General features: G+C 43.0%; 1 protein-coding gene across 2 annotated transcripts in view; it reads left to right on the top strand.

The window, feature by feature from the left end:
* CROCC2 (ciliary rootlet coiled-coil, rootletin family member 2) overlaps window positions 1-15323 on the top strand; it is an 878259-nt gene that overhangs the window by 678789 nt on the left and 184147 nt on the right. For both annotated transcript variants that reach the window (XM_069213663.1, XM_069213664.1), the window contains 2 exons: window positions 13238-13387; window positions 13642-13842. In XM_069213663.1, the coding sequence (XP_069069764.1) occupies window positions 13238-13387; window positions 13642-13842 (351 nt within the window). The remainder of the gene's footprint in view (window positions 1-13237; window positions 13388-13641; window positions 13843-15323) is intronic.

Here is a 15323-nt window from a genome sequence, read left to right as displayed (position 1 = left end):
CATCCCTGAAACATCATGCAAAACCCAACAATTGGGAAACACATTAGAACCATCTAAAAACCAAAGAAGAACCGCCAATCAACAAAACAAAGAGCAAATTAGAAAAAAGAGTTATTCTACTTTTTCCTATAAGTATGTAAAATGTCCAGTGGCAACCGCTTGGTTTTTAAAACATGCAAAAACACTGTGGGCAGAGAAGTGAATAGGAGGTGATAACAACAGCATAATATACCACCTGCCAATAGTGAATTTAGACAAGGCCTCCTCGAGCTGATTGCAAACAAGAGGGCATTGTATATCCTCCCCATGAGGTAACAACAAGTGTAAATTAACAGGCCAAAATTCAGTGGGCCTAGGAGCTCCAGTGTGTGCCTTGATGAATGCTCAAAATCTGTCTAATTTCGACTGTGAGATCCCTTCTTACTCAGTGTTGAGTTTGACGAGTTGAAACTGCAGCAGGAGTATCTGCCTCATCAATGGTTCACTAACAAGTCCTCAGTCATGTTTCAAGTCTCCTCTTCATCATCACTCCTTGGGTCGAGCCCCAGCAAAGTCTGGTTGTTAACAAGCATCATGAGGTGTACTTGGCTCTGCCACCCAAGACTGGGTCTCACCTTGATGAAGGCCAATGTTGGCTGTAGGGTGTCAAAGAATAAAGATTTAGATGAAAAAAACGACATAAATTCTAGCAGGGTACAAAGGCACATAGCAAAGATCCATATGCTTAACCTTCTCTGATGTAGAGATGTTTACAATTATTGCACAAGTTTTATTAGAATTTAAGCTTTTGCATTTGTTTCATTTAGTTTTTTCTTTCTTTCTCTGTTTTTTGGATTTAATCCCTATTTTTGCAGAAGTTTAAGTTCTGATTTACAGAGAGGTACATTTTAGTTTTTGAGTTAGAATTTATCAGTTTTAGTTAATGCCCATACATGAATCCTGTGGTCACTGCGCCACTGGATTCAAGCTAGCCTGGCTGATGAGGGGTGATACCCCGAAACCGGTCCAAGGATGATGGTTTCCAGTCCAGGGAGGACCTGGCGTTGCAGTTTGGGCTGGACTGTTCCCCTGGGGAGCAGGATCAAGGCTGATTTGCACATGGCTGTGTCCAAAGTGGAATGGCATAGGTAGCAGAAAAATTATGTATTTAGGCCCAGATCTCTGTACTGGGGGTGAATATTTGACATTGTTCAGAATTCCATCCATCACTTGTTCTTTTTGTGTCCGTTAAGGCCATGGCATTCCATTAATGGTTAAACAATCCATTTGTGTCTCCGCTAGGTTTTGGTAATAGAGCTCAACTATCATCAGATGCTTTAGGATTGCAAGAAATTTGTTATATTCTCGTTATAGCAATTATTTGCATGTGGGCCATATGTCTGACTTCTCAGCTCCACGTGGTACAAAATGCAACTGTTTAGCTTCTTAAACTTCCCAAGCATTCATCTGTATTTCATTATCTATTGATCCTTCATTGACTTCCTATTGAAAAGGCCTTCAGTGGCTTCCTACTGAAAATAAAACTATATTTCATGCTGTCTGTATGTGTCATTGAGTCTTCTCTAAAGTACACTGCCTTTCATCAGCTCATTTGAATCTTCTTTGTGTACCAATGAAGATCAATGTGGTGGTCGAGCTTTCTCAAGTCAGCAGCCAAGCACTGAAGTCAAGTACTGGTAACCAATAGACTTCTCCCTATTAGCCAAGTCTTGTTCCATAATGCAATAGAAACACAGCTGTCTTAATGAACCTAGATGGTTTTTGCATCAGTCTTTTAGTCTTAGTCCGATCCACTAGCGTCTTGACTCCCTTTGGGGTAACAGCATGCTGTGTAAATAGGCATTTTGATAGGCCTACGTAGCCCTTTTGATTGGCTGTAGAAAGTGTGTATTCTTTAATGTACGTACTTTGCAACACAATGACATTTTACTTGCTGGTTTATGGCTTTTTTGTTTAAAAAGGGGTTGCTCCTTTGATACCTTAACCTGGCGGGCCTCTTCTAGAGTAACTTGTCACAGTGAGGCTCTATGAAGCTGGAGCTGTCGATTGAAGTCATTTGAAGCCTCCCCTCGGCATTGTTATTCTATTGCCAAGATCTGGTCCTCGAGTTCAACTATATGATGTTGTTTCTCATGCTGTTTGCATCTTACATAGGGTTTGGCTAACCCTCTTATGATAGCCTTTCCATCACTGAATCAGCTGTGCCGTAATTTGTCTTGAAGTAGGCCTGTAGGTCAGTCGGGAAGAGTTTTGAATGTTGGTCGTGTAGCAGATATGATGCATTTAAGCCTCCAGACAGGGTGCTTGTTAGCATTGAGCACTTCCAATCAAACTGTGACAGGGGAATGGTCGGAGATTTCCTATGGGAGAATAGACAAATCCGTTGTGTGGTGTATGTCTGATCCAGGGAGGACCAGCAGGTCTATACAAGTCAGGGTTTTATGTGCTGCTGAGGCATGGGTATATTCCCTGCTTCATGAATGCCACAATCTCCAGGCATCAAACAGTCCCCCAGTAATTTAGCTCTCCTGATTCTCCCACCTGCGACTTAACTAGTAGAGTCAGTTTCTGGGTTTGGGAAGAAATTAAAGTTCCTTCCAATGATCATCGTACCTTGTGGGTACTTCAGTACCACTGCCACTATTGCTTTGAAAGCGGGTTACAGAGTTGGGGTGGGACATAAACACTTAAGAAATTGTAATATTTACCTTCGAGGCAGCCCTCTACTCCCACTAATCTAGCCTGTGGATCCAGGGTGACTATTGACAACACTAGGGAAACCTTTGAAGGAGTATTGCAGCCCACCTTGAGCCCTTGACAAAGCCTACATGGAACACACTATCATAGTCAAAGAGTGCCAAATACATTTCTCCATAGAGGATAATAGCAAGAGTCATTCGTTTTGTGTAATGGAGGACTGTGGCCCTCTTGATGCGATCATTCGCCCATTTGACATTCCAGAACAGGATTAGGAACCCATTCATGGAGATTTGAAGGCTTTTGGCGTGGACTTGTGCCTAGAACAACCAGGCATCCAGGCTTGAGTTACTGTAAACCTATTAGATCCCCCACACAGCAAGCAGTCATTAAACCTGTATCTATGGATGCTTTGGTAGGTGAATTCATGTAGGTGAATTCAACAAAACATTAAGTCAACCTATACAGGGCACTAGCAGTAGCTGTGGACCTCCTCTGTACAGGCGTTTAATGGCAAACTAATACATTGTCATATTGTCTATGGTATCAGTGGTCACAATCACAGCCCAGACCAACCCATTCAGAGCTGTGACAGTTCTTAGTCTTTCCACACCCCTATATCCAGTAGATGCTAATGCGGCTCTGGCAATGGCCTCCTCATCAGAACCTCTTATCTGGTGGTCAGCAGGTGCCACACCCTGTGCTGATTCCCAGGTCCCATTTCCTAGTAAGACATGGGAGAGCCCCTATCCACATCTGACAAATCTGGTGATACCCCGGGACGCTTCCTAGCCCTAGGGTACCTCACCCTGCGTCTGGACTTGGGTTGTGCATCTCCCAGTGGCAGCCAGTCTCATCTCTCAGGTGGATCTTGGCTGAGGACAAGGTAGTCTAAGTTTCTCATTGTCTACCACCCAGTCCTACGCTGCATCTGGGGTCTCAAAGAAGTAGAACCGGGAGTATAATGAGCACCCTGAGTTTGGCTGGAAAGATCAGCATACACTGCAGGTTCATGGCTCTGAGTTGTTGGACTTCCTCTATTTCTGGACAGATTTTGAGCAATCCAGGGTATCATAAATCCAAGCTGGCTGAGGGCTAGATTCTCAACTTGCTTTTTGAAAAACGGTGTCCCTGTCCCTTGTCTGCTTGTGAACAGAGATGTTTTAATGCATGGACAAAGTGGTCTCTGGCCCAGGGCCCAAGGCTTTCTGGGAGGGGGCGGGGGTGCCCTGATAGAGCCAGCTATGTTTTGAAGTCTTGCCCTGATCACCCTGAATAATTCTTAAACAATTTGTTTTTAATACCTCTTTCCTTTCATTTATTTTTAATGTAGGTGACGTGTAAGAGTCTATTACAAAAAAAAATCTGAGAAATGTTGTTTGTTTCATGCAACATCCATAAAAAGGTTTTTGTTCTTGAATCAAAACAGGATATTTGAGAAATGAGAAGGTGTTGCAGAGAATATTTGCAGTACTATTAGTGAGCTGCTGCTGTATTATATATTTTTTAGAACATGTCACTAACCCTGAATATTAAATGTAAACATATTTAGGGTTTGGACTAATGTGCCTGCGCACTGTCAGTGACCCAACAAAAGAGGGCATGAAAGAGCTGAAATTGGATCATAAATTGAGAGTTGTTCCAAAAAAGGGTCCCCCAAAAGACGTTTGGCCCAGGTCCCCCAAAATCTTTAAGATGTCCCTGCTTGTGAAGTAGCTAGTGGCCCAAAAGAGTAGAAAAAGAGCAAAGGGTAAGCCAGCTCCAAGACACTGCCGCCTAGAGCAGAGACCAATGCCACAATCATTTGCAAGTCTCCTTAATATGAAATAGTCGTACTTCTATTCGGGCAGGGTGAGAACTCTCTGTCACAGTCCCATATCTGTGAAAACTGAAAATGGGAGGTGGGTTGTTGTGGGGGAATTGCCACCCCTCCAAAGGGCCTTCCCCATGTTGTCGTTTATAGGCTTTCTTAAACATGCAAACCTTGTTTTCTGATGCCTGCATTACTTTTTTTCTTTGAGGGTACAGCTCACCTCTGCTAATGGAGTCAGCTTAAAACAGCGACCCTATACTTGTCTTCTGTAGTACTCTAGCCCAAGATGTTGCTTCATTATGGGGTTTTCTTTCTAAAACAGCTGAAGGTAACACACTCAGTTGCATGCCTATGAGAGAACTTCCCCAATGAAAAGTCAAACCTACTGGTTTTGCCAGTGCTTGGTTGAATGTATTATTTTTATTGGGTATAATGTCAATGCAGGACAATCTGGGTAAAAAAACATTGAGTAAAGTATATGCAAACATTAGCATATAATATGCAGTTTAAACCTAGACCTGTCACTTCTTAATTAAAATGTTCTTCCTTCTTCCCCACCAAAAAACTGTAAGCCCACCATCCTTTCTCCACATACCCTTAATGACGATAGTGTTGCCAACCGTGCTATAATCCATTTAAATATTCTCTCCACAATTCTTTAGCTCTCTTAGCCTACATGATTCGGCAGTTATGCTCATCCGGTTATGGGGTCGTTTAAGTCCACTTTAAATGTTTTCCAGCTGTTTTTGACTTTTACTGCTGCCGCCTTGATGTTTCACGTCACTTTTTCCTCATATGAAACTGTTGACAGCCTCTCATCTATTAATAGTCTACGGAGTGGAAGGTTGTTACACTTTAAGTTTATTATAAGGTTTCTGTGAGCTGTGGAAACATAATTTACATGCAAAGCTTCACTCCCACCCAATTATCAAACATTACTGGTAATACCTTTCCCTGGAAAGAGCACCTGTTCTCATTCCCAGGTCATGTGATTAGTAAATATCTACTGCTGTGCCAACACCATCTTTTTCCAGCATATACGTGGTTCATTTTGATGTACCTTACAGGGCCTCTCCCAGCTGAAAATTTTAATATGGGGCTGGTTATCCAGAAACTTTGATTTTAGAAGAGTAAATCCGCTGTCCACCTTTCTGACTTACGCTGGAATAGTACATCAAAATTGTGATCCTCACCTTGATTAGACATCTGGTTGCTCTGTCATGAGAGGGACCAATACTGCTGAGGGTTGTAAGAATATAACCAAATGAATATGCATAAGGATGCATGTGATGTTTGTAGAGTGTGAACCTTGCTAAAAGATAGCAGAGCACTGTACAGGGTCTAAAAGCAAAGATACAGTCCATACATTATTGTAGGAGTAACTTGGTTCTGAGAATGGATGCACACTGTTAGTTAGGATGCTATTTCGAGGTTGGAAGACAGGATATCACATCAAAATGTGGTAGAAATCAGTCTGCCATATTAAGTGCCATTAGGTATAATGCACTTGTAATGCAGCAGCCTGGACATCCTCCACATTAGTGACAGAGTACCCCTTTCACCAAACTCTAAATAAGCTCCCTAGTCAAGAATGTGTGTTCTTTAAAGAGAAATGTCTTTAGCCATTCCCTAAATTGGAGCAAGGTTGGGATGATCCTAATGTATATGGGGGTGTCATTCAGATAATGATAATAATGATGCTATTTATATAGATCTACTTCTAGATGAGGTGTCCCAACACTAGGATGCTAGTTACAAATAAAAGGAAATGCACATGGACAGGAGTTTTTAACTGAATCCAAACAGACAAGTTCCAAAGGTAATGAGTTCCAGGGTTTCGGGCCAAATGGCTGAAAGCACAACCACCAATTCTAGCTTTTTAAAATCTTGGAACTACGGCCAGTTTAGCAGCAATCGATCTCAGATTTTGCGTTGATGCAAAAGGGGTAACCATAGCTTGTAAGTAAGATGGGACTTAACTGGACAGCGTCTTATAGCAATAGCAAACGGCCTCAAAGGTTATTCTCTGTTTCACCGGCAACAAGTATAGTTTCTTAAGCATGAAGCTGATAGAGGCTTGTCTCAGAAGGCAAAGCAGAGTCTGAGCCGCCACATTCTGCACATGTTGAAGCCCGTTCATTTGCATTTGGGTAACACACAAAAAAAGAAAATTACAGTAGTCCAGTCGGGATATGAGCAGAGTCTGAACTATTGCTTTCTGTGCAAATTCTGGGAGAAGGTGTAGAACTTTTTTTAAGGACCGCGGCGTCCCAAAACACTCTCCAGCAAGAACAGTAATTTGGGCATCAAAGGAAAGCTTCTCATAAAACCAAATGCCCAGGTTCTTCACCTTGGGATTGGGCGAAGGCAAAGGGCCAAAATTATCTGGCCACCAGGCATTCTGAGGTGCTTACCTAATACCAGAACTTAATTTTTTTCCTGCGTTCAGTTTTAAACAATTGTGATCCATCTAGGTGGCAACATATGACAAACATGCACTTAGGGATGACGCCATATGACTGCTGCTGTGAGACAATGATAACAAGTTGTTTAATCTGCGTATGAGACGTTAGTAAAACCTTGTCACTCGGTTAACTCAGCCAGAGGGCTGACATAAACATTAAAGAGCGTCCAATCCCCCCATAGTCGTCCAATCCTGCGCCACTCAAGGACTTTGACATGCCCATGGGAAGGCCCTGTGGTCAACCCCACACCACGCACAGCCTTTGGCCAAACTCAGGGTGCTCACTAATTCCCTGTCCTACTTCTTTGAGACCCCAGAGACATCATGGGACTGAGTGACGGAAAAGAAAGAACTTAGACTACATAGCACTCTGACCCAAGCTCCACCTGAAAGATGATTGGCTACCATTGGAACGTGCACAACCCAAGTCTAGTCGCAGGGCATGGTCCCCTAGGGCTGGTAAGCGTCCTGGAGAATCACCAGATGTGTCTGATGCAGATAGACACTCTCCCATGTCTTACTAGGAAATGGGACCTGGGAATCATCCCAAATTTTGGCCTCTGCTGACCACCAGATGAGCGGTTCTGATGAGGAGGACCTCGCCAGAGCCATATTAGAATCTGTTGGATATAGTGGTGAGTTATAGTTACCCTAGAGCATGAGGGGTGAGTTATATTTACCTTAGAGTATAGTGGATCCTATTTAGTTTTAGTGGGAAATCAGGAGTTTAGCTTAGCCTTTGGCTTGCAGGCCTGTGCCCCCGTCACCTAGTGACTTTTAACCTAGTTAGCTTGCTCTGTTTTAGCACAATTATTTAATTACTTCTGCCAGGATGGCTGCCGAGTTTATAGTTAGCAAATGTTTTAGTTTCACGTTATCAGTGCCATTCTGTGAAGGCGTCACTATCAGCGTCAAAGATATATGAGATACATAGGTATTCCCATCATGTACTTTCCCACTTTTGTGTGGCAGTATCATTAAGTACCTTTTCAGGCAATTGTTTATATAATTGCCATCCCAAGCATGCCTTCTTATCTATTGTTTGGGAACATACCTGTGTCAGGGGTCCTACAAGATTTGTATAAATACATCTCACACTGACAAGATTATCAGAGGGATTCCTACCAGATGCCATTGATGCTATCTATGCTACATGTCGCCTTGATGCTGACCAGGTCTTTGTGTTTTCACGGAGTCTGATCTAGGGACCTCATTCCAAGGTAACAAGGGGTGAAGGGCTCTTCTCATGGACATGGTACTGGCAGACTAGGTTTAACGTACCCAGCTCTCTTTAGGTTAGAGATTAGGTTCATCATGCTTGGGTATTCAAGCCTATTTCACATCTATTGCATACTTCATGTTATTGAAAGATGGTGGGGCCTTATATTCATGACTCTTGTTTTCACAATTCTGTTCTTGCATTGTTCATTATCCTAATCATTACAGACCATGCAATTTATCGTAGATTGCAGTTTTGTTAAGAAAAACCTATTGAAAACGTTGCTGCATCTCTTTCCTTGCCTGTGTGTGTGACTGAGACATGTTGCTCATGTGAGAAAAGGGTAATCTTCCTTAACCACAACCCCCTGAGATGTTGCACTCTTGAGTCCAGGCACAAAGGCTGCCACAAATCACCTTTTATTGTTTGAGTTTTTGGTGAAGTACTGCTTGTGTGCCGGGAGGGTTGGGCCGACAGTTGCGACTTGTAGGATTGGCCTAATCGCCTACAAACAAAAGTGCTGTCATCCCTAAACCAGCAGTCTTGCCTAGAGCAAGAGTACATCTACGACAAAAGGATAAGTTACCTTGGAGCACAAGTTATATTGTCTTGAGTTAAGTATAACTCTATCTGTTAAATTTCTATAATTTTGTTTGTGTAAAATCTGAACCTAACTGTAACGCCCCTCTTACCTTTGTTTTGTTTTTTAAGTGAATTTCCAAGATTTTTTAAATTCTATTTCCTACAACTCTGCAAACATATTAAACAATTCCAACTTCTAGATCAGTACCAGTCTGGATTCAGAACTGGCCATATCACTGAAACAACTCTGACACACATTTTTGATGATGCCCTGAGATAGCTTGATCAGAATAAATCCTGTCTACTTATACTTCTTGATCTCTCCTTGGGATTGATATGGTCAAACGTGACAGCATGATGGACCTTGAAAATAGGATGGGGTTATCTGGCCCGATTTAAAATGGTTTGCTTCCTTCCTTCACAAAAGAACTCCAAGAATAAAAATCAACCAATCCCTATCAGACATTACACTGGTAACAATTGGAATACCCCAAGGCTCCACACTCTCACCCACGCAATTCAGGTTTTTCATGGAACCTCTCACGGACATTTTGAAGATCTCAAACATTCATTGCTAAATTACCTTATATTAATTCAACCCCGTGTCACGCACAGCCTTTGGCCGTGCAAGGCGTGGGTTAGCCACAGGTCCTGCCTGCGACCAGGCCCTGTGGCCAAACCCCAAGCCACCCAACCCTGGCTCAAGCATGGCCTTTGGCAATGCGCAATGGGGGTTGGTAGCAGGCGCTTTTCATGGAGCTTCAAGGTAAGTTTGCGCATTTGCATACTCGTAATAAATAAAAGGATGAGGGATGGACTCTTCTCCCGCCAGGAGAGGACAGGAAAGATCCTGCTTGTCACAGTCACTGCAGAAGAGATTGTGCTCCAATTGAGCAGTGCTGCATTAGCTTCATTGCCAAATTGGAGCCTCACCTGCTTATTCATCCAAGAAGAGTCCACTGTTGCTGCTCCCTGTGTGCAGGAAAAATTGCTTCATCTGTCTTCCTGCCCGCTTGACAGCAGGTAGGAAAACAGATGAATAGTCTGCTCTTAGCAGGAGGGATTGGTTTTCTTGCTCCCGACCGTTGGGAGCTGACTTACTTTGCCCTTGCTTGGTGGGAGCTATCAATGCTCCAGCTAAGTGACCGCAAACTACTGTATCCGGAGGGTGGACACCTTGTAACATAGGGAGCTGGCCCTGGAGGGTGGCTGTTCCCAGGGCCCTACTGGCCAAAGGAATGGGGTCCGCATGGCCCCCCCTCCAATTGTTTTATAAAGCCCCTGGGAGTTGGACCCTGGGGCTCCTAATGGGCGTAGGAAGGGAGAGCCGTGCATCTCCGCACCAATAAAATCTATTGGCTTGCCATGGGGAGGGGCCAGTCCCTTGGGCCAAGGTAGGCAATGGGGAGGGGTGGTGTGTGAGCCCCCCTCCTCACAGTATTTAATATTCCATGTACCTGGGACCTGGCCCACTGGGGGGGGGTCTAAATGTTAAACAAGCTGAGGAGACTGCACTTGTGACTTTGTTTTTTTTTATTTTTTTGTCTGGATTCGCAGATCCTCTGCTATTTTCTGGCAATTTTAAATAAAAATGCTTTGGGGCCTAGGTGGGGTCACTGGGGGACCCCAGCTCCAGGCCTAGGGGGTCGGGTATTCCTATCCTGCCCATTTTCTTTAGTTTTTTTTTTTTGTGGGGGGGGGGGCTTGGCTGAGTCAGTCTCTCAAAATGGCAGCCACCACTTCCTGTTTGAACTGTTGGCAGCCACTCAGATGTTAGCATGGGACTGTTTTATCCATGGCGGATCTGCATCCCTTGATAATTATATTTCTTTTTCCGTTAGTGACTACAAAACTACTAAATGGATTTTCACTGAATCACAAAAAAGGCTCTTTCTGGGCCAAGAGCTCCCTTTCTGCCACATTTGGTGTAATTCCATCCAGCGGTTCGGGCTATAGTTGTGTCTAAAATCCCTAAGGCACCAAAGTTATTGGCAAAACAAAAAAGGCTTTTCCTATGGAAACTGGTTACTAACTATAACTACCTACTGGTGACCGCCATTAGGTAATATTGAACACTTAGCTGCAAATACTTGCATTTCGTTGTAATGGCATGCGTGGTAAAGGCAAATGTGGGGTAAAAATGTGTGTACTAAAGGCATGCGTGGTAAAGACATATGTGTTGTAATGGATGCATGGTAAGGGTATTGCGTGGTAACAGCTGTGTTCTAAAGGCTGCTTCCCTCAAGCAGGAGCTGGACATCCACGTTGGTATGACATGCAAGCAGTGTTTAAGGCATTGAATGTCTGAAGAGGAGGACACTTTCAAGTAGATTTGTGTGCTTTTGGTGTATTAGTTGATGTTGTAGTTGGTGACCGGTGTCTTGTGGAGGATAAATGTGGGGGTGGGGGTAGATGGGACCATGGAATGCTCTGCCAGTAACCAGGATCTTCAGCAATCTGGTGGGGTACATCTGAATGAACTGATGTTGGTTGGATAGGTACAATGAGACAAAGCAAGTGTGTTAACAGTGAATCCCATTTAAAACTTCAAGGTGGGGATTAGGGTGAAATGATCAATGGTGGCGAAGGCAGCTGAACCAGAGGTTGTCTTTCATTGGGGAAAAAGGGTTTCTTAAAGGTTTTTTTAAGCAGGTATCTTCTTGCAATATCATTTGCTGAACCCGTATTGATTGAGATGGAGGAGATTGGTGGTGTTGATCTTGGTGGTTAGTCTAGACTGCTTTTTTGATGATCTTGCCAGTGAAGGGTAGATGAGGGAAGGTATGCTAGTTGGCAAGGTCATCAGGGACTAATGTGTTTTTCTTCAGAAAAAAAGGATTTGGCCTCTGGGAAGATGTCTTGGGTGAGGGGCATTGAGAATGGTGAGTAAGGGTGAGAGAGCTTTGATGAAGGACATGGGTAAGACACCCCTTTTGTAGGATATGACTATGAGGGAGTTGGGGATGTTGATAAAGTCTGAGGGAGACAAGGTTTGAAGGGTGATTACTGGTAGAAACAGGGATGTCAGAGGAGAAGGAGGCTTTTTGTTTACTACACACTGCCAGATATTCTGTATTTTTTCACTGAAGTAGAGGTTCATGGCATTGCATTTATCTGTGGGGTGTAGGATTGAGGGTTGAGGCAGGGTTGAAAATTATTTCCAAGTCCTGAAGTAGGTGTTGGATCTCTTTCATACTACTTCAAATGCTGAAACCTGTTTATCCTATGACAGGGTTTACGATATATCTGCAATTGTATTCTTATAGCAGATGACACACTTCCTCGTTAAATTATATTTATGGTGTCTGGATATTATTTTAACCTTCTTCACAGTCTTGCCTACCTTTCTGCGCATTCTGTACATTAAAGTCTGATCTTTAACTGTATGTACATTGGCTTTGTCCAGGCACAAACCTATATAGGTGGTACACCAGCACTCACCTACCACCAAACAGCAATAATAGGAGCAAGCAAAATAATTTTCTCAAACATATTGCTAGGTTTGTCAAATTATATCACTAAGCGCACCATGCAGTGTTCAATCTGCAGGCCTAGTATTACTCGACGGCTCTTCATAATCCTTTGGTTGTTACCATGTCTTTCTTAACCTCCTTCCACTGACTGAGTACTAAAATGGCAGCGTTTTTCAGGCTGTAGATTTCCGGAGCATGTGTATGTAATAACATTTTGTAGTAAGTATTTATAAGAGGGTATCGGAGCAGCATCTCCCTTCCTGTTCTCCAATAGCTTCAACTATATGTTCAGAAAAACAAAACAAGCCACTGCATTCCTTATGGTTCAAGGTGGGCCCCACCTGTCACTGGATACCCATTTGGTTAGGACCTTTTTGTATCAGTGAAACAAAACAGTCTAATTGAAATTTTAGGAGGTCGTCCCCAAATTGAGCTTATCCGTGGACAACCAGAAGAAGCTAATCAATTGGGTGCAGCAGCGACTGATAGTTTTCCAACGTGCTGATGTATTGATTGTAAAGAGTATATCCATTCTTTGGATTCCCCTTTCCACCAAAGCATGGCAAAAGGCATGGAAGATTATAGCCACACACCAAAAAGCCTAGTAAGCCCAAGAGACATGATAGAGTCCACTTCAAAATATTGTGCTGGATATCTCATTGCCTTTGATTCCATTATTTCCACGTCACCACTCTGCCCTCTGTGTGTAATTACTATTCACCCAGAATATGTCAAAATACTAGAGTGACGCCTCCACCGGAGGATCCCCGGGGTTAAGTTCTAAATTTCTGTTGATTGATCCAAAACAGGGTTAGTTTTCAGGTCTGTTTTAACTTTGCCCTCTACTGCAGTACTAGCTTTTTAAGTTTTAGTTTTATACAAGTTTGAGCAAAAACAGAATTGCGATTTCACATTTGTAAAGATGTATCTCAAACACAGAAGGCTTAGTACAAGTTTGACTGTCGCAATCTATTTTGACAATCCTTTAGGAGCGCTTGGATTCGATGCGACATGCACTGTCTGACAGCAAGAGACAGAACCATACTTTTACAGAGACAGTGCAGGTGCTGCAGCAACAGATGGGAGAAGTGAAACTGCGGTGTAGGGAACTGGAGGAGAAAAATGGGACCCTCCAAGAGGTATGTTTCGCACAGAGGTAATGGATGATGGAACGAGAGGTTGTGGAGAGTGGAAGGAAGATGGGTCAGGCACTGTAGACGTTAGAAACAAGTGGAGATCAATTGTGGACACTGGAATTGGTGGAAAAGTATGTGGGGTGTCATGGGTAGGGAGATGGAGTGGGCCAGTAGAGGCATGCGAGTATAATGCACTGTGGCCTTATTTTGTGTATGCTTATGTATTGTTCTTGTGCATTATCGTTCCTTGTCTCCAGGTGCTCCAGCAGAAGCAAAGAAGAGAGCAAGTGGAGGAAGGTGAACTGCAAACACTGAACAAAGAGAAGAGGCTCCTGCACGAGAGGGTAGCAGACCTACAAGGAAGTGTGGCGCAAACAGACGAGCAAAACAAGGAGCTGCAACGTTGCATTTTGCAGCTGGAAAAGGAAAACGCAGTCCTAAAGAAAGGTTTGAACAAGGTGAGTAAAGAAGCAAGTTCCATCTACAGAAGTCCCTGTGGGCATCTGAGTGTGGAAAAAATATGGATGCGCACATTGATAGGCAGTGCTTAATTTGTAAATATAAACGTGCCAGTGCCCAAAGCTCTTCTCTTAAACATGCGGCTGCTGCAATTAAATGTGCCAGCACGGAATACTGAGGCAGCGTAATCCTGAAGCCATCTCTGGCCTCTCCAATCCACTTAAAGTCACTCCCTGCCCCTTCAGCTCACTGTTGCAGCTTTCTGCTTTCTTCCTTTGTGACCCTTTTTCGTTTTTCTCTTCCTCCATCTTTCCCATATGTATCTTTTGCTGGCAGTAAATGCTTGAGGCAGAAAAATGAGTGCCGGCCCTCAAAAATAAGTGCTGTTGCTCCGCACCGGAAGCAACAAGCACAAATTAAGCACTGCTGATAGGGGGCTTTAAAGGACCCAATCTTCTGCCTTGCTAGTATGTCCTAGCAAGTAACCTATGCACTTTTAACATGTCAGGGGTAAATACATTACTGCAATAAAGAGGCAGGTTTTGTAGTATTTTTGAAAGATGATGGTAGTTGGTTAATAATAATAGCCAGTGTACAGGGCGCAATGCAAATTCCGAGAGGCATAACAAACATTAAAGGCCTGAAGTACGAAACTATTTTGAGGCGCCAAAGTCTGTGAATCGCAAAATCACAAAACTTTCAACATAAGCATCCATTTTTACCACAATATCAAAAGTAGTGGAAATGACGTTGCACGCCTGTGGACCTTAATGACATTACATTAACGGCCTTATGTACCTAACGATTTGTGGCTGCAAAGTGTGTGATTTGCAATATCATAGAACCTGCGACATGGGATCCAATTTACTAGAATATAAACGGTAGTGTGGTGACATTCCGCTTGTTGAACTTTATTAGATTAGTGGCAGTGACATTATTTCATCTTTGACTCTGAATCTTCCCAGGAAGTGGAGCCACGTGACCTTAGCCCAGATGACTGATATTGCCAAAGTTCCTTAATAAATGCATGATTAATATACAAATGTCTGTTTTAGATACCACCTACATTAGGTTGCTGTTATGAAATGCCAGGGAAACATTTTTGTTTCTCTTTGTATTATATAAAAGGTACGTGTTTGTCTGAAGAGGATATAGTGCCACAAAACACAAAGCACCACTAGAATCTATATTATTTATACCACAAACTGTCATGATTTTAAAATCCCCCAAGATTATACCCCAACAAGAAATAGGGGATGTATAATATTATTACACATGCCATTGCCACACATGCCCTCACCAAGCATGTACTACCACATATTGTCCTTTACAACTTGTGGCATTACATCGGGGACCTTTACCACTCATGTTATATGTGCATATGTGTGGACACACGCACATTGCTTCTCTTTCATAGACGTTTTAACTGTGAAGGGAGATTGGTCAAGGTTGCTTTTTAGTGGTATCTGAACATCTGAGT

The sequence above is a fragment of the Pleurodeles waltl genome, chromosome 11, assembly GCF_031143425.1.
Source record: "Pleurodeles waltl isolate 20211129_DDA chromosome 11, aPleWal1.hap1.20221129, whole genome shotgun sequence".
NCBI classification, from domain to species: Eukaryota; Metazoa; Chordata; class Amphibia; order Caudata; family Salamandridae; genus Pleurodeles; species Pleurodeles waltl.
Note: the sequence above shows the minus strand (reverse complement) of the source record. Positions and strands in the feature narration are given on the sequence as shown.